This window comes from Quercus robur, chromosome 3 (genome assembly GCF_932294415.1).
Source record: "Quercus robur chromosome 3, dhQueRobu3.1, whole genome shotgun sequence".
NCBI lineage: Eukaryota > Viridiplantae > Streptophyta > Magnoliopsida > Fagales > Fagaceae > Quercus > Quercus robur.
The window spans coordinates 49,677,050-49,697,346 of record NC_065536.1 but is presented as its reverse complement, the minus strand read 5'-3'; the positions used below and the strand labels follow the sequence as shown (position 1 = coordinate 49,697,346).

General features: G+C 33.5%; 3 protein-coding genes and 1 non-coding gene across 4 annotated transcripts; 2 read left to right on the top strand and 2 right to left on the bottom strand.

Moving 5' to 3' along the window:
• Positions 1-176: 176 nt before the first annotated feature.
• On the bottom strand, positions 177-4,075 carry LOC126718200 (nuclear pore complex protein NUP54). The gene is made up of 9 exons (XM_050420291.1): positions 3,413-4,075; positions 3,259-3,312; positions 2,966-3,025; positions 2,760-2,870; positions 1,940-2,005; positions 1,778-1,864; positions 1,131-1,232; positions 888-1,037; positions 177-667 (listed from the first exon to the last, which is right to left on the bottom strand). The coding sequence occupies exons 1-9, from the start codon at positions 3,824-3,826 to the stop codon at positions 560-562; spliced, it is 1,152 nt and encodes a 383-aa protein (XP_050276248.1). The 5' UTR covers positions 3,827-4,075; the 3' UTR covers positions 177-559.
• A 2,126-nt stretch (positions 4,076-6,201) lies between these two features.
• On the bottom strand, positions 6,202-11,414 carry LOC126718198 (F-box/kelch-repeat protein At1g67480). Its single transcript, XM_050420289.1, has 4 exons — positions 10,967-11,414; positions 9,416-9,485; positions 8,432-9,305; positions 6,202-7,074 (listed from the first exon to the last, which is right to left on the bottom strand). Exons 3-4 carry the CDS (start codon positions 8,959-8,961, stop codon positions 6,447-6,449), a joined length of 1,158 nt encoding a protein of 385 aa, XP_050276246.1. The 5' UTR covers positions 8,962-9,305; positions 9,416-9,485; positions 10,967-11,414; the 3' UTR covers positions 6,202-6,446.
• A 2,372-nt stretch (positions 11,415-13,786) lies between these two features.
• LOC126720104 (small nucleolar RNA Z102/R77) lies at positions 13,787-13,882 on the top strand. The gene has a single exon (XR_007653265.1). It is a non-coding gene; the product is annotated as a small nucleolar RNA Z102/R77 (small nucleolar RNA).
• A 442-nt stretch (positions 13,883-14,324) lies between these two features.
• On the top strand, positions 14,325-16,641 carry LOC126719710 (zinc finger BED domain-containing protein RICESLEEPER 2-like). Its single transcript, XM_050422236.1, has 4 exons — positions 14,325-15,058; positions 15,169-15,548; positions 15,630-16,424; positions 16,526-16,641. Exons 1-4 carry the CDS (start codon positions 14,325-14,327, stop codon positions 16,639-16,641), a joined length of 2,025 nt encoding a protein of 674 aa, XP_050278193.1.
• Positions 16,642-20,297: the final 3,656 nt, after the last annotated feature.

The following is a 20,297-nucleotide window of genomic DNA, read 5'->3' as shown; positions in this document are numbered from 1 at the left end:
TTTCTTTCATCTGTTTAAAAGAATACAGTGCTTTAAAACCGACAACTGATGAAAAGTACTTAAAGAAACGGGAATGATGTTTGAATCACAACTATATTAGATCATTCAAACCGTTTTATAAAAGTTCAAAGAAAAAATTCGACCTATGAAAACGTTCACAGGAGAAAAGCAACAAATGCAGCAAATTTCATCCACTGGCTGTAATTATCATGAATGCATATTAATGGAACCCAATTGTTAGTCTACATCATACTGTATTAGAGTGTGCTCACTGGGCCAAAAGAAAAAAAAAACCTATATTCGTCATTTTTGCCTCATGGCCTGACCTGTTCTCTATAAAATGGGGATTTTTTATTATGACGAGTAAATGAGAGTTTCTAATGCTCTAAAGGTTAGCTTAAACGAATTCTGCTATTTTACTTAAAATTTTTCTATAGGTATCGAGTTATATCAGCCGCCAGTGATTTTTTTGCTACCTCAAAGGCAAAAGCTTTTTTAACACATTGAAAATATCATCAGAAACAAATGCAAAAGTGTCCGGCGTTTAAGCTTTATTAGCTCAATCTGTCAATTCTGTGTCCTCGGCCATAATGATCTCCATGTCCCTGATATCTCTCTTCAAAACATTGCCAAGCCTAGCAATGGCCTCCGTCTGCTGTTGTACAACCTGGGCCACAAAAAATGAAGATACAAGGATGTCATACATCATAAATTTTCAGAATTCTAATAATGAAACTTAAAGAGTAGTAAAGCCCCATACTGAGAAGTTATAAATTATTATGCGATATTAGTGCACTCTAACCCCCCCCAAAAAAAAAAGTGTTCCTCAAAATAATTAAAACGTCAAGAAAAAAATGATGAGCTTTCAAATTTTAGTCTGCTCTCACCTCCTGCATATCAACAAGACTCTGTTCATGTATTTTGGTTGATCCTGGAAGATAAACAGAACCTCCGGCACCAATGCCATTTGCTTGAACACGGGACAAAGTCAGCAGGTTTTGTACTCTTCTAGAAAGTTCTGCTCCAGATCCTTTCAGCTGAAAATTTGTACTTATCAGTACCATCTCCAGATAACAGCCCAAGAGAATTACCAAGCATCAAAATGAGGGTAAAGGGCATGAAACGTCTACCTGTCTAGTTATTGCAGCTAACTTCTCAGCCAATTCAACTTCCCCTTTCATTAAGGGTAATCGGAAACCCTTACCCTCCAATGCCTCCACCATTCTCATTACCTTTAGGAATATCACATGCAAAGATAGAAGTCAAAAGAAATTACAAGGAAATTCTTTATCCCGAGCCTCAGAGCCAATTGCAGATTTGACTAAAAAATAGAGAACAGTAAAAGAAGCAAACCCTGAGAAACCTAAATCATACTTTTAGTCCCTAAAACTGTGTGTGGATTCAATCCTTTTAGATTTGGTCCCTGATAATTCAAAAAGTGAACAGTTTCATCCCCCAATTTATTTTTTGGTTTATGTGACTAACAGGATGCTAAGGAACCCCATTTTTGAGGGGTCAAATCAAACTAATCATATATTTAAGAGACCAAAATTGAATTGACCCCATAGACGGAGGGACAAAATTGTGGAATTTTTTTATGTTTCCTGGACTAAATCCGAACTTTTTGATATTTGAAGGACCAAACTTGAACCCCAAAATTTCAAGGACCAAAAGTAGAGTGAAGAACAGACAAGACAGATTGATTTTCTGATGCAATTGACTAGATCATTCTACACAGTTAGCATAGTTTCTCAAACAGAGTAGAATTTGTCCTCACCCTTAAAAGACGCCTTTGAAGACCTTGCTCTTTCTGTCTCATTCTTTCAATCAACGGAAGAGTGTCAGCTTGCAAATGTCTTTGAAGCTGCAGAGATTATTCGTTATGTAAATGCTAAATCCATGTGAGAGAGAGAGAGAGACAAACAGAGAGAGACAGTACCATCTTCACATTGCTTTGGGTAATTCGCAATCTCTCAGCATCTGAAACAATGACATCATCTTGGAGCTGCATCAAGCCAGTAGTAAAATGTTATACTGGCCTACCCCAAAATATGATAAATAAAAGGGAAGAGGGCACAATCCATAAGGTAAGGTTTACTAGAACATCCTATTATCCTTGCCATTTTTTCTCCTTGGAAGTGCAACATTAGAAACAACAGAAAAATAACTATAGCAGCCTCAACAAGGTAATCTTCTCCTCATCGCTAAATTTATTCCTTTCATATAAAATATTTCACTTTACCAACAGAATATATATATATATATATATATTCCCCCCATTTAACTCATTCATTGCTGTAGATTGTTTACTGCCATAACATCTTACTCAATACAGCCATAACATCTTACTCGATATGCGTCATCACCTAGCTATACAAAGTTCCAATAAATGAATTCATTTTTAACCCTTTTCTTTCTATCATAGCCATTTGTCTAACCCAAAGCATAAGTGGTATCATATACTTGATGCTATTTCCTTCACTCAAAATTATTTCATTAGGACTCATTCATTACAAAACCATTACTAATATACAAAGACTTTTCCTTCTGCATCCATAAGTTTCAATCAAGTCATAGCAATAATATAGCTTCCATAATTCCATTATCATTTTTTTCTCGATAACTAAAAATTGCATGGAAATTGTTCAAATCAACAATATTATTTTTGTTGGATCCAAAACAACAATCTTTTCAGTACAAACTTCTAAGAAGATCACTTGTGAAAGCTACCATTTGTGGTTCAAATTAACATACATTACCTTAAGACGTTGTGAAAGATCCTTAAAACCCTGAACGAGCTGAGGCCATAGGCGCTCCCTGTCAGCACTTTCCATACCTTCCAGCTTTCCCATTGCCTCCGCCCACATAATCTGGGAACACAAACTATCTCAAAACTTAGCAAAAATGACTCAAACAAAAAAATTTGTAGCTCACAATACAAAAACCAATGCAAACATAAACTCACATCTGATACACCAGCAGGCTTCACCCTGAACTGCGGATCCGTTACGCTGAACAACAAATGCTGCAAAATCAACACAATCGTAAACACATAACATAAACCTCCAAAACCCTAATTTCTCAATTCCTTTGCTCAGAAATGGCATTGAATCAAACTGAAATTTTCACTCCATTATTTAAGAACAATAAATTTTCACTCCACAAACACAACCTAAGCTGAATTTACTCCATTAAGTTATCCAATGCATTCGAAAATCTAAACAGAGAGACACCGAAAAAGATAACGTATAAACGAACCTTGAAAGCATATTTAGGGTTTCCAGGCTCTTCTTTATAAGCATCGACAATCGCCTAATCCAGATAACACAAAAGAAAATCAAAAACTCAAAACCAAAATGCAAAAATGAAAAAGAGCTTAGGGTTAGGGTTAGGGTTAGGGTTAGGGTTTTACTTGAATATCGCGATCGGCGAGCGAGAAAGGGAGAGGAGACACAGGAGCCATCTGAGTAGTCAATTGCGCATTGGGGAAAGGAGTTGGCTGCGGCGTAGAAAACGGCGTCGATTGGAAGCCGAAACCGGTAGATGGCGACTGTTGCTGAAACAACGAAGTCTGTTGCTGTTGCTGTTGCTGCTGCTGTTGTTGCTGTTGTTGTTGAGAGGAGAATGGTGTGGAGAAGAGAGAGGAGCCGAAACCGCCGGCGAAAGACGGCGTCGTTGGAGTGCCGAAAGCTGGAGTTGAAGACGGAGTACCGAATGCTGGGGTGGAAGACGGAGTGCCGAATGCTGGAGTGGAGGAAGGAGTGCCGAATGCTGGGGTGGAGGATGGAGTGCCGAAGGCTGGGGTTGAGGACGGAGTGCCGAACATTTTTGCTCTTGTTGTTGTTGGGGTGGTGGTGGTGGTGGTGGTGAGAAGAGGGAAACTGGAAAATGTGGGGGGTTTCTTTGCTTAAACACAGAGCCTCATTTTGAGTTCTGCAGCTCAGGTGCTCCAACTTTTCTTTTTCCTTTTTTTTTTTTTTTTTTGAGTGTTTAGTGCTTGGGATATTTGGCTTGAGGGCTGAAGTTGAGAAGGACTGAGAGATGGTGAGATCTGAGAATTTTGTGTTTGGGCGCCAGAAGCCGTGAAACTTTTATGCTGCCAATTTAAATTTGTTTTTAATTCTTTAGTCAAAAATTTGTTTTTAACTCTTTTTTTTTTTTTTTTTTACTGATATTGGGGAGGGGCATTTATTGAAAATAAAAATATAATAATAATAATAATAATAATAACCATCTAAACTATCAGTTTATCATCAAACCAAGTTGTTTATGAATGGCTTGATTTTTAGTTTGAAAAAAATATTTTTTTATATTTGTTTGTTTAGCAAATAAGACAAGTTTAAGTTTAGATTCTACTATTAAACAAGTCAGTCTCAAATATAATAAATTGTTTGAGAGTAATCTCAACCTTGTTTGACAAAAATAAAATTAAACTTGAATATGTAATTTTGTTTAGTAATGAGTTATAAACTTGACTTTTATTTGAAATAAAACTAAATAAACAAGTTTGAATTTTTGACACTCAACTTGAATTGATTTGTTTATAGTGCTAATTTTTTTTTTCACGAATATAATTTTTTGTTTTTTCTTCCTAAGAAAGTGAACCAAGGGTATGATTAAATGAAGTTTATAAATGAGTTAAAAGACCAATCACAAAAATTATATTTCGTTCTCCAAAAAAACAAAAAAATATCGATAAAGGTTATACGGTCACCAGCAAGTGACATAAGGGTTGTTGTTTTCATATTACCAAAAGATACGTATGAATGAGCCTGGTACTTGATGACCTATTAGGGGCAAAATGGTCTTGAAAACAATTAACAGCTCACTGATTAGGGTTTTTTTATTTATAAAACTCAGTATATATTATTTCTATTTTGTAATTTTAAGTAAAGGATTAAGTTTGGATCCAGTGTTAAGATAGTGATACGTATCCACTTTTGGACACATGTCACCATCTGACTGGTTTAGTACATTGAACCTAAACCAAGTCCTTTCACAAAACTAGTGATTTTTTTTTTTTTTTTTGTGAAATGTGGTTTTTTTTTTTAATATGACAACCTTGAAAATAAAAAAAATAAAAAAATAACTTACACTGTTACACATTCTAATAAATTAAAACTACAAATCAAATCAAAATCCTCTAACTTCCATAAAAAATAAAATAAAAAAATCACAATTGTTCATCTAAATTAGCAATTAGCACACCCTCACTTTAATGAATAAATCAGACACAGTTTATTTCATGCATACAATGTCTCGAACAACATTATAAGTTATAACACCCCTCCCCAAAAAAATTGGGCACCAGTTTGTGCAATTTCAGTAGAAGAGCTACACAAATGTCTACTCGCAAATAGCTTCCTTGAACTTCTCATTAATCTTCTTTTTCATTTATACTTGATAGAATTGATTTGAAGGATCAGAGAATTGCCTTACTTGGGGAGGCCAAGGCTTCTTTATACTGTTTTAAAAGTTAACTTGGCAGTATTGAGTCTCTTGAACAGCCGGCTTCTTTAACTTGGGGTAATGTGGAACGAGATCTCATCAGGATTTGTAGTAAATTTTCTACACGAGGGGCAAACTTAGCTCCAATGCTGATACACAATTATTGCAATCACAAACAAAAGGGAGGAGAACCATCCTTTATGCTTTGTTGTGGCAATTGGAGAGTTCCACTTCCAGGGGATATGATGTTTGGTGTAGTGAACCTTCATCACTAGTACTACAGCAGAGAGCTGCAGAAGTCGAGTCGGGCAATCAGTAGTGGTCACTTCTTGACATGAAAGCAACAGAGCCGCAGCTAGAAGCTACGGATTGAGTTCTATTAAGGGTGCTTCTCATTAGAACAGAGGAATTAACTCCGCTGCATTACTCCTCGCTATGGCTGTCCTTAAACGTATCTAATTTACGGCTACCCTTGAGGACATCACTGCGCTCTCTTAAGTATGCTCAACACTTCAAATGCTAGACTCCCCTCCACTTTTTGGGACAATGGCTTCCAGCTTGGGAGTGTTGAGCTACTTCACTCACTCATTTAATCGCTTCCTTTTTATTGACAATCCTAAAGAGTGGGCAGCAATTATTGCTACTCGACAACATCCCTCTTTTAATCCGCCTGTTCAACTGAAAGACACTGACTATATATAACTATTGTATACGTAAATCAATTTTGTTCATGAAACACGCTGCAACTAAGAATGTTCCAACAAGATAAAACTTGTATTTAACATCAGGCATAGGAAATGTTCTAAATTAAAAGTAGCATCCAGAACCAGAATACATAACAAAATTAAACTGAGATCCAATAAGTCATATAGTACCTGACAACTCAACATAAGAAACGGGTAAATTATGACTAGTGCCATAAATTAGTCAATGCAAAAGACCGACACATTTAGAAATGCATAACTGTTGAGAAGATCCTCAACTTCCAAAGACAGCTTTTACACCTTGATTGTCACACTGCAGAGGCAAAAACCTGATGGCTTTATATCAGAAGTCTTCCACTCAGAGCCCGGGGCTGCATTTGGATCATACAACAGAGTACTGTAACCAGGTTCCTCCTGGAGTGAGAACAACAACAATTTTCCATCCAGTATTCCAAATCGAAACCCAATACTTGAGCTCCCTGTCAATGGAACTGGAACCATCTTCCATGAATTGTCATCTGGATTGAAGATTGCCAGTTTCCGCTGGTTCTTCCACTCCATACAAAAGAGCTTCTTTCCCAGCACAGCATGAGCCGTGACCATGACGCAGCCATTCTTCATTTCACACCAGGTGTGCCTCTCAGTGTTGTACACGTCAACAAACTTAGAATTCCCAATTGTGAAGTTTGATCTTCCACCCATGACATACAGCTTTCCCTCAAGCCCACAGGCAAAGCAACCCCACCTTGGGCGGCGAAGACTTTCTATCAGGGTCCATTTGTCAGTATCTGGGTTGTACACCTCAACACTAGATAGACTGTTGCCATCCATCCCATAACCTCCAACTGCATAAACCATACCTTTAACCTCTGCACAAGCAAAGTCATACCGAGCCTCATTCATGTTTGCTAATTTACTCCAGCTGCAGTAACAAAAAAAAAAAATGTCACAAAACTAGCCAAAGAGATTTAAAAAATTGAAGTAAAGAAAAGGGGAAATATAGGGGAGGGGGGCTTCGTTTTTGAAGGTTAGACCAAGTCCCTTGTTGAAACCAAGATCTTTTATGGTGTTTGATATCTTGCGGTTGGGAGAGTAGAAACCCAATTCAATACTTAAACTAAATGGAGAACCCACCAAATCAAACACAAGAAAGCAACAACTTGGTATTGCAACACAATGCTGACTAAAACAAGGCATTCGTGCAGACAAGGGTCAAATCTCCCTCACTATTCCTACCTCAACTGAAGTTGTTTTGATTTGGTTCTGTAACACTTCAGTATGGGTGGAAATGATAGAAAAAAGAAAGATTAGTTCTGTAATATTTTGAAACTGAAGCACATCAACCCGAACGAACTTGAAGTCAATACCCCCAAAATTAGGCTCAAATTTCTCTTGGAACAGGATATTGCACTAAGGATGTCTATGCTTACAGTCTTATCACATTTTTATTTTCTGCTATGGGGCAAGAAACATAGGAACTAATTCATAAATTCATTTTTGGACAGGAAAAGTATTGCATATTCTAGTGAACAATGTATCTTATTAAATGATTTAGTGGTCACAGCACAAATCTCTATATGGAATTCTGCTTTCGAAGAACACCATTGATTGTAATACTACATGTAATCTCAAGGGAAGTTCTAAATATTTTAAGGTAGTAATATTATAAAGGATTTTGTTAGCAACTACCCTATAGGCATAAGTTCAAATGTATTTAATCCTATTAATGATTTCTTTTTTATCCTTTATGAAACAAATAAAGGCAAATTGTATACAACTATTAAAAGTAACACACAACCGCCTTGAATTTGTACTCATATAGTGCATACAACCAATAAATCATTGCCTACTGTTTTTTTTTTAATCGAGTGAATTACATCTCATAATTGAATATTTAGTATCTCTTACCCTATGGCCTTAGGCCAACCATTAACAATACCCTATTATTACCGTTATTGTAAGCAGTGAAAGTGTGAAACTAATAAGTTGGTCAAACAGTACAAATCTGTTATTTCTTTTGAACAAAATTACCACGTTAAGGCTGTTTTAAACTCAAAATCTCCAGAGTTATATAAAAAACCATTTAGAAAAAGAAAATAAAAAATTACCATCCAGCAAAATGCTGCAAAATATTTACAAGCCTGAAATATAAATTAATAAAATTTCAATTAAATATGACAACTGATCTGAATCTATTGCCATAACCAGTTGAGATATATCAATCAAGTATAAAGCAACATAGTTCCAAGCGTTTAAAAAACCTATAACAGAAAATAAACCTGTTGAGGCAAGAATCATATTGGTAAACATCTGCGGAGGCAGAGCCCGTCCCATCGACTACAGAATAGCCAGCCATGACAAGAAGCTTTCCATCAAGAACCACCACCCCAAATCCAGCTTTCAGTGGACCAGGCATCTGTGGAAGAAGGCAGTGTTTCTGGCCCAAACAATCCAGAACCTCCCAGTGGCTTTCCTTCTCTTCAGCATCGAGAGTTAAGACATAGAGCCATTCCTCTAGCACCCCAGCTAATTTCCGCACAGATATGAATTCTTTGCTTTGGATAAACGACCTCCACCTTTTGCACACACCACCCATAGCTGGGAAATTGGAACGAGGAACAAGTGCAAGGCAATGCTTTGCCACATCATCAGGCAGCCCAGGTAGAACAGGGCTGTCAAGATCATCAACAACCTGGGAACATAAACGAGGATTGCTTTTCCCACAAGTGGGTATATTTTGCTGGACTGGATTGGTGAAACACATATTCGGTTTTGTCACTCTCTTCTTTCCACTCACAAATCCCACCATTGGCTGAATTGAGCAGTTATATAAATCTTGAAATATATAGCTGATTCTTGTCTCATCAACTATATCACCCAGAAAATGTATCAATATATTTAAATGACAGACTTTAAACTAGAGAAATTCATGGTATCCTTCCCCAATAGGAATTCTGCAAGACCAAGGCATAAAAGATGTTGCAGAACGAATCACTTGAGCTGTAAATGCTGAGGATTTTCTGTGTTTCGTCCAGTCTGATTCAAATGCCATGCCAAAAGTTTTGCCCTTAGAATAGTTTCTTCTTGTTCTTCTATGCAATGAATTATTAAAGCCTCCAAAGTTGTTTCTTCCTCCGCACATTGCCCAAATATCTACATAGCATACAACAAATTTATCACTGCCTACTTTTCAAAACAGGAATGCAAAAGTACAGACGTTTATACATAAAATCATTGACTTAAACATGATGGGAATCTCATACCAGTCAAGGCCATAAAAATCAGCAAGTTTTAACCCCCTGTAACTTCCATTTGATTGAAGTACAGGACAACCTGATCATATAAGAAGAAGAAAAGTCAATTCAAATTAGTATCGCTGAAAATTGAGTTAAAGACCCCACGAAGAAAAAAACATTGACATTAACAGCTAAGCCTATGGCTGAAATTCTAACATGGACTCAACAAATGCATAAACTTTTTTCAGTAGTCATGATAACTATCTTTTTTCTCTTCTTTGATAAGTTTTATGGAAAAAGAGAATTACTTCACTTTCAGGATGATGAACACAAAGTATCTTTAAAAAAATTACCAAGAATCAAACAGAAAAGCTAAGAGAATTATAAAACTCAAAAAGTCACGACTACCGTTTTCAAAGAACGGGGCCTACAAGGGCCTATTAGCCTGGTCATAAACACCATAATTGCAAACAAACGGTTGAAATTAAAAATTAAAAAAAAAAAAAAAAAAAAGCATTTTCTCCAACTTCCTGTGTTCATATCTATACATCACGTTTCATCACCGCATAAAAAATAAATTAAAAAAAAAGGGCACTACTTTATTGGAAGTGGTAGGCAAATGAAATTGACCCAATAAACAATCCAAAAAAGGCCTTATTATATATTCCTCTTTAAACTTCAAAACGCGTAAATTCAAAGGCCACTCGCCGACCCACCTACCAATACAATAACAATATAACAATAGAAGAGCCTAGAAATATAAAGATCAAAGATTTATACAATTTTTTTTTTCTAAATCATTATTCAGCATAGATGTTAAAACCAAGGTGCAGAACTAAATATTCACAAACAAGTAAAACTCAAGCTATAGGGATTAGTAGATCGTTAACTGGCCACGTAGCTATGTGTTTGTTTTTCCAATTGAAAAGCATGAATAGATCAGATCTAATATCCTCACCTCGAAATTTACAAACAAGAGAGAGAGTTTAATAACCAGATCTGAAGTCAATTGCTTAAAGAATGACAAAGTGAAAACTTTAGGAATTAAAAGCTATTAGAACAAGTTTAGTGTATCAAGTAAAGGTGGAGGTAGTAAATACTAAATAGAAACAAATAAAGCGAGAGATAGGAGCTCAACAATTGAAACACAAAGAAAGAGAGAGAGTGTGCAGAAAATAGAGAAAAACTTCATGTATTTATATACTCATAAGAGCTAAAACACTAATGAAAGAGCTATTGTACCATATTTGACATTGAAAGCTAGACACAACCACAAAAAAATTTCAAAAAAAGTTCAAATTTTCGATTTAATGTCATGAAAAAATCTATATTTACCGAGACCCCAGTTGACAAAATACCATTTTGCAGAACAAAAAAAAAAACCAACGTAAAAAATCACAACCTCAAAAATAAAATCTGGGCATAAGCGAGAAACAAGCAAAACAAAATATAGATTTCTAAAAATGTCATAGTAAGCACTAACATAGGAATCAGAGGAGCAAATGTTGGTGGATCTGAAATCAAAAGTCATGAACTAGTACAATGAAAAGAAACAAAGATTAGAGACAAAAGTAATACCTGAAAAACGAGGATGTTATCAAATTCCAAATCCAAAGAGATTGTTACAGAGCTGGGAAAAAAGAAAGAATAATATATATGTGTGTGTGTATGAAATATAAGGTGAGGCAATTGTGAATGCAGAGTGGGTGGTTTTATAGGAATATCAAGGAGAGCCAAAACAAGAGGGAAAGATAAAATTGACAGAACCCGACCACGTCAGAGAAATAGAAATATATGTATGAGAGATATTTGCCTAACTGGTAATAAGGAAAAAGACCAGCACAGCATTATCTTTGTGTATTATTCCCGACATAAAGGAATACTTTTTTTACTATACAATTTATCTATAAATATTACATTCTGTTTTGTTTTTCTTTTCTAATTATTTTGTGTGTGTCAAAAAAGTTAGACTGATGGGATAAGGTGAAAATTGCTTACTCAGACAGAAGTGTTCTCTATGACTCTATCCATGTACACGTTTTTGAGCCGCTGGATTTTAGGTCTAGTTTTGGGATTATGACTAAATCCGTGATCACTTTTTGGGATTATGATTCCGTGCGTCCAATCTGCTAGATATGTTTAGAAATATTTTTATAAAAAAATTTTTAAAAAATTTATAACTTTTTATATTTCTTATAAAAATAGTAATAATTTTTTTTTTAAAATATTGTATTAACAAATACAATATTTAGCTTAAGCTATAAATAAAATATGGTAAAATTATGTAAAGTTATTATTCACCATTCATAATCAATTATTGGACAAGTTAAAACTATAAAAGATTATAGTATTATGTAAAGTTATTATTCACCATTCATAATCAATTATTGGACAAGTTAAAACTATAAAAGATTATAGTATTATGTAAAGTTATTATTCACCATTCATAATCAATTATTGGACAAGTTAAAACTATAAAAGATTATAGTAGATTTATATATGGTAATTATCGATCATTCACGGTCAATATTTTTTAGAGGTTAAAATTAAATAAAAAATAAAATAAAAAAATTAGTTATGCTGAATTGGTACATGCGTATGTGGGGTACTTAGTTCCCTACTCTACTTTTGGGTTGAAAGTTTTGGGTGTGGTAAATTTAGGCACAAGGTGCTCTGTAAAATGAAATTCTTGTTGTCAAATTGAGAAAACAAGTCGTGGCTGATCAATCAGATAATCACTTCCTCAAAGTCATTTTCTTCCTTTATTTAGGGCAAAAAAACAGTTACGTTGACTTCAAGATAAATTTTTACCAAAATTCTCATTATTTTATTTAGAGAGATGTTACGTCTACAACATTTTTATAACAAATCACAGGTAGTTAGTTGTTATTGGTTCAAATTTGAAATTAACATTAAGATTACTTTTTGCCCTAACAATAACAACCAGTAACAACCTGCCACTTACTGGTTGTAAAAATGTTGTAGACATATCATTTCTCTTTTATTTAAGTAATACTACAGACATAAACTATTTTATAAATTATTAATATGATAAATTTTATGATTTGGTGCATTCTTCCTCTCACAATCACGTGGATTTCATTGTAAATTTAATTTGTGTGGATCTACTTTGAATGTAAGAAGAGGAAATACTAGCATACCATATCATCGTGCTCCAAAAACTTCTAATAATTACTTTCAAATCATATGAAGGTAACAACTGCTAAGAAAAGGAATCTAAATAAGTATAAATTAAAAAATTTTAAATATTACATTTAGCTATATAAAATATCATCTTAATCCCATCAAAGAATAAAATAAAATACAAACAATATTGAGATACATGCCTGTCAATGTTTTGATAATTTATCTCTTTTATGCTCGTCCAATTATTACGATCATGCGTGCGCATCTTTGATAATATTTATTTGGCTAAATTTTATTTTATATTTTTTAAAATTTAGATTATTTGTTACTTGGACTCTAATTTTGTCAATTTTGTATCGTTTATTTATTTATAAATACAATATAATTTTAATTTATGATGTCTACTCCATAATGATTGTTTTTTGTTATCAAGTCAAGACATCAATTAGTTTATGGTGTAGGTAGAGTTTAAACTCCAAATCTCTTATTTGATGACAAGAGACTTTACTAGTTAAATTAACTATAATTCACGACTTTTTAATTTGTAATTATTGTCAGCTTAACATTTCCTTTCGCTCACATTAGAAATGCAATTGTTAATTCTTTTAAAAAGCAATATTGTAACTATCAAATTAAATATGGTCTCTCTTAGGGATGGCAATTTTTCCCCGCCCTGCTTGACTCACCCCTCCCCGCTTTGCCTCGTGCGGGTTTTCTCCGCCCTGCAAAGGTGGTGGGGTGGGGATGGGTCGAGATTTTAGACCCGCACCACGGGGCAGGACGGGGATAGGTTTACACTTTTTAGACCCACCCAGCCCTACCCCACCCCGCATTAATAAGGGTTAAATTGTAATTTTATCATACCCTAAAACCCTACTATTTAAACTAAAATATCATCAGCTTATTTTATTCTACCTAACGTGGCTTTACCTCTTTTTTCTCTCTAGCAAAGTTGGAAATAAGGTACCAATTTTAACTTTTTTTGTCTTTATTAGAAACAAATTTATATATTATTGAATTGTTGATTTCATTCATGATTCATACGGTCTTTCTTAACTTACTTTTCATCATGAAAATAATATAATTTTTTTTAATGAGGTTCGGGTCTGTGGCTCTAAATATGTGTCTGTGTCATTGTTTTTGTAATTTTGTGTGGGCATTTGGCTACTTAACAACACTGCTTCTTTATGCTTGTTAAAATACATATCTATTTTACAAGCTAGGTTTTTGTTTTTTAATTTTTGGAGAACAAGATGATGAGGGTCAAGGATATGTTTCCCTATTGGTTTGATTGCCAATATGATGGCATCAATCATGTGCTAGGCTACTAGCTCTAGTTGTTCATTCTCGTTCTCCATGCAAAAAATTATTTACAATTTAATTTTGCTTTATGTATTTTTATTAAAAAAATATAAGGTATAGGTTTTTTTTTTTTTTTTTTTTTGAAAGGGGTACAGGTTTGAGACTTTGTCCCATTCTCTATGAAATAGTCACAAAATGGGAGGAATTAACTAATGCATACTACTGACTACTTAGTATAAAGGAGATTTGTTTTAGTGTTTTTTAGGCCAATGAAATATGAATACCCATTTGTGTATGTGCTACGGGTGCTATGATTTTTAATTTAATTGTTTAACGACATTGCTAAATATATTTTAATTGTTTAACAACATTGCCAAGGAGATTTGTTTTAATTTTTTTTTTTTTCGTTCCCATTATTTTATATTATCTTTGTTGGAGAAATATAATTTGTCCATTACTAAGTTGCTAAATTAACATCAGGAAAAAAATGACTTCACATGAAAATATTGGTAGCTCCAATCCATCTGGCAGCAATCGATTTCCTTTGATAGTAGATGAAGATAATGCAATCCCATCATCACCTCTGTTGAATATGCCAAACGATGTCCAAGCAATCCAGCCTAGCAATGAAATAATTCAAGAAGAGGGGAAGTACAAATCAATTGTTTGGAATCAATTTAAAAGAAAGAGAGTTGATGAGAAAGACAAGGCTGAGTGCAATTATTGTAAGAAATTGCTAGTAAAGGGATCCAATTATGGCACTAAACATTTGCATGACCACGTGAAAATATGTCCAAGGAGAAAGTTTCAAGACATTAGGGATATGAATCAAAAATTTTTGGCAAGGGATCAAAATAAAGTGGATTCAATGGCGGGTGTGAATGCTTATAATTTTGATCAAAAGGTATCAAGAAATGAACTTGCTCGTATGATCATCTTGCATGAGTATCCCCTCTCTATAGTTGACCACATCGGTTTTAGAAAATATTCAACTTCTCTTCAACCATTGTTTAGGATGGTTTCTAGGAACACAATCAAGAAGGACATTTTGAGCATCTATGAGAAAGAAAGGGAGAAATCAAAGCATGAAATTGATAAGAATCAGGGTAGAATTTCTATTACCACTTATATGTGGACTTCACAAAACAAAAAGCGAGGGTTTATAGTTGTAACAGCACACTTCATTGATGGTTTGTGGAGATTACAAAGCCGAGTTATGAGGTACTTTTTTTAAAGTATATATTCATTTTTATGTTTCAATTAAATTCTTTTCAAATGTTTTATGAACTTATATCATTGTTGGTTCTAATTATTTAAATTTCTCATTTAAGGTTTATTTATGTGCCATCTCCACATACGAAAGAAGTGTTTTCTAGTGTCCTTCTAGATACTTTGTCGGAGTGGAATATTGATAGGAAGTTATCTACTGTGACTATGGACAATTGCAGTACCAATGACGCAGTTATAAAAATTATCTTAGATAAGCTTCAACGTGGTGCACTTATTATGTGTGGATCAATGTTGCATATGCGTTGTGCTGCACATGTTCTTAATTTGATTGTTCAGGATGTTTTGGATGTAATTGGATCATGCATTGAAAAGGTTCGAGAAAGTGTGGGATTTTGGACTACATCAACAAAGAGAAGGCAGAAGTTTGAAGAGACAGCTCAACAAGCACATGTTGAATGTACCAAAGAACTAGCCCTTGATTGTAAGACTCGTTGAAACTCTACCTATCTCATGCTTTCTATTGCTATAAAGTATCAAAATGTCTTTTATCAATTGAACATAGGTGAGTCATCTTATAAGTGCATTCCAATGGAGGAAGAATGGGAGATGGCAAGTAATATATGTGAGAGATTGGCAGTGTTTCACAAGGTTACAGAGCTATTTTCAGGTACCTCATACCCTACAACCAATCTTTTCTTTCCTAAGGTGTGTGGAATAAAAATAGCTTTGAATTCTTGGTTTACAAGCGCAAATGATGTGATTAGGAGTATGGCATTTAAGATGTTGGAAAAATTTGATTGTTATTGGAATGTAATTCATGGTGTTATGGCTGTGGCAATCATTTTAGACCCAAGATATAAGATTGAATTGTTAGAATATTATTTTCCAATAATTTATGGTAATGAAGCTGATAATGAAATTCAAAGGATTAGAGATATTTGTTATGAAATGATTCGTGACTACAGTTCTAGGAGAATGGGTAAGGAAGGTACTCGTGGCCCTTGTGTAGGAGAGGATCTGCAAGTTGATGACTCCCTTATGGATTTTGAAAGATATCTTAGTCAGAAAAAAAGGGGTGGGAATATTAAATTGGAGTTGGACCATTACCTTGAGGATGATTTAATGCCAAGAATTATGGATTTTGATATTTTGGCATGGTGGAAATCTAATGAGCCAAAGTATCCTACTTTGCAACGTATTGCAAGGGATATCCTTACCATTCCAGTGTCAACTGTTGCCTCAGAGTCATCATTTAGCACAAGTGGTCGATTGTTAAGTCCACATTGCAGGAAACTTCATCAAAAGACTGTGGAGGCATTAATGTGTGCTCAAAATTGGTTATGGGCTGAAATTAATGGTAATTAAATTTACTAGTTTAATTATGCAATGATTTATGTTGCTGCATTCTTTATTATATTTTTCAATTGTTTGATTGAATTTATTTTATCTTTTTTTTAGGTTCTTCATCTACCATAGATGGAATTGAAGATAAATTCCAAAATATCCTGGATGATTATGATGATGAAGAAGAAAGTGGTGTCACAATGATGGAAGAAAGTGGAGATTCTTTTTGAAGAACTAGGCAATTTTTATTTTGTTATGTATTAGGAGTTTGGATTATTTTATTGTGTCATACTATGAGATTTTTGTTGTGATATTGTCTTGTTAAACATTTAGATAATATTATTTAGTTTTTGCTAAAAATTAGTTTGATTTGATAGGATAAATTTATTTATAATTTCAAGTATATTTTTATTATTGAAACATGTCATTTTATTTGAAAAAAATGGTAATAGTTGTAGGGAAAATTAACAAGAAATAAAGTTTTACGGTGAAGGGCGGGGCTTCGCGGGTCTTCACGGGGCCTTAAGGGGTGGGGATGGGGCAAGAAATTTTCCTCGTCATGTAGGGCGGGGCAGGGATGGGGCAAGAAAAATCCATGCGAGGCGGAGGTGAAGATCTCATGCGAGGTGAAGGTGAAGATCTCATCCTTCGGCCCCGTCCCGCCCCATTGCCATCCCTACTCTCTCTCTCTCTCTCTCTCTCTCTCTCATGTTGCTCCATCACCTTCTTTGTGGCATTGGTTACAAGCAAACCCACTTTATCCCTTGGGAACATTGTCGCCATGCATGGTGCCCAATCACCTAGTCAAGACATCTAGGTCACCCATCTGATCGTTCGAGGTGGTGGCTAGAAGGAAGTACACAATGGCAACAATTGTCAAATATTTTAGGATCAAGAATACAGCACAACGTTCATGAGTGTGTGATACAATTTGTGCTCCGAGGGTGATGTTATGCTAGGTTGTTTGGACTTTTGGGAGAAATAAGGGGTGATCATATGTCAAGTGGGTTCGAGTTTGTTGTTAATCCATCAATCGACTTTATCACATTAGCTTTGAAAGCCTCTATAATTAGCTTTCGATTATGGGTATGTGGGTTGTCGACCAATCCACCAAGGGAGATTTGGTAGTTGGATCATTCCCGCTAGTTATCTTGTCGATCGCAGCGTTATGGTGATCTAGTGGCAAAGATCATGTTAATGGTGGCAACGAAAATCGGTATATATAAATGCACACATTTGGTATGACAATTTTATTTTATTTTATTTATTTATTTATTTTTTTACGAGTGAAAATTCTTTATTAACAAAGAAGAGCCAAAAATACAACTAGCTGCCTGCTTCATCCCACACAAAAACGACAAAACACGGGGGACAGCAACCAATTAGAATGTACTGAAAATTTAAAGACAATTTACATCAAATTATAGTTCAATAACATAAAAAATTGAGATCCAATTAGAATCTATTTGAATTTTTTATTGAATTTTCACTTTAACATATTATACACTATTTGTGAAAAGTTTACATGACAAGGATGTTAATAAAAACTTTTATACTAGTTCTTATTGAATTTAATTTCTTCAATGTAATTTTAATTGCATGTAATAATTTTTTTTTAAAAAAAGGTAAACTATGTTTTTGGTTCCTATCAAATACATCATATTTCAATTTGATTCTTAATATTTCAATTATGTTAATTTGGTTTTTAACCTTTCAGTACTGTGTCAATTTAGTTTCTGCTGTTATATTTTAGATGAAATTTGATAACATGTCTAATAACAAAAATAAAAAATTAGCTTTCGTTGATATAACAATTAACTAGAATTTTATTTTGATCGTTTATTATGTTATCCATTTTCATTCAAGATATAACAATAGAAACTAAATTGACACGACACTGAAAGGTTAGAAGAACAAATTGGCAGAATTGAAAAGTTAGGAGCCGTTATCTTTTAGATGAAATTTGATAACATGTCTAATAGCAAAAATAAAAAATTAGCTTTCGTTGATATAACAATTAACTAGAATTTTATTTTGATCGTTTATTATGTTATCCATTTTCATTCAAAATATAACAATAGAAACTAAATTGACACGACACTGAAAGATTAGAAGAACAAATTGATAGAATTGAAAAGTTAGGAGTCAAATTAAAATACAATGTAAGAGATAAAGATTAAATATATAATTTATCCAAAAAGAAATTTAAAAACCATCTATTCAATGAATCAATTTATACCTCATTAATTACAACTTTAAAAAAATCAAAATCAAAATTTAAAATGATAAAAAATTTATCCGAGTGGTAGCCAAATTTACCGTAACCCTTAAAACAGAGCCTTTTAACATATAGCTTTGATCAAGTGGGATGATTCATCAAATGTTTCTATCCTCTTTGGATATAGACACAACGTTCAACTTCACCATCACTCGCATTATCCATACCGTCAAATACATAAAAAAGCAGATTTTCATAGCGAACCATGCATTTTCTGACACTAGGGACTTGCTGAACCAAAAACCGAGAATCTCAATGCCTGGCACCAATAATAGTGCTTGTCAATTGTCATGTACAAGATAAAATCCGGTTTTAGCAATAGCCCACAGAAATTCAAAAGTCTAAGAGAAACCCATATTAATCATTTCATGGTAATCAACAAGAGAAATATCAATTATACTTTTAACTTTCACGTCTGATTTTGATTTTGATTTGATTTTGACAAGTGATTCCGAGGCACTTTTATGGTAATCACACGCCACAAAGAAATATTTGTGGCTTGATTAATTAAACAATAAAGTTCAATGTGAACCACCGGTTGTTTTAGCTAGTGGAAGCCACACTTTTACTAAATTGTCCTAAACTACAATATCTCATTTCTAGAATTAACGATGATTCCTAAAAAAAATTAATAAAAATAAACCCCGATGATTCCCGCAACCTGGGACGTTGATTTTTACGTGGCCTCAACAATCAAGATTCGGGATGCATCCTTAGCTAAGACATGTGGATGTGGTGGTGGAACGTGACCCTTCATTATTACTAAAAATAATAAGAAGGAAAAGTTAACCACACTTATTGGTTAAAGAAATATTTTATAGAAAAAAGTAATTAATTATTTTGACAATATTTTATATTTTTCATACAAGTTATATCAAAATTTTTCTAAAATATCTATCAACAATTGCCCTAATAACATTTATTAATATGACCCATAATAATAATGAGAAAGTTAATGTATCCTCTGAGAGTATTTGTTCATAAAATGTTTTTTAGAACTTCTTATGGAAAAATAAAAAAGTAAAATATTTTTTACAACTTTTTATATTTCTAATAAAAAAAAAGTATAAAAAATTTCACAAAATTGTTCATTAACAAATACCCTAAGAGTATTCACATCAATTTGTGTATAATATAAAAAAAAAATGTAAAATTTACATAGTTTTACCTAAAAATGACCTATATTAATTTGTATATAATTGTGTAAATTTACAAGATTGCTATAGTAATCGTGTAAATTTACATCGACACTATTCATTTTGCATTTAATTGTTTATTCTTTTTTTACGTATCTTAAGGATGAAAGAAGAGAGTGAATGATAGTTGTTGTGTGTGAAAAAAAAAACAATTAAAAAAATTAAGAAAAATTAATATTTTAATAAAATATAATATAAAATAAATAATTTAATGTGAGATATTTTAAAAAGTGAGTGTATAAAATAAACAAAAGAAATAGATTAATATAAACAAAAAATTTTGCTAAACTAAGGCGAATACTTTTTATTTTTATTTTTTGATAGGCTAAGGCGAATACTCTAAAGTTCTCAAAAAAAAAAAAACAATAATACTCTAATTAGAGTATTACTATTATTATATTATTATTATTTT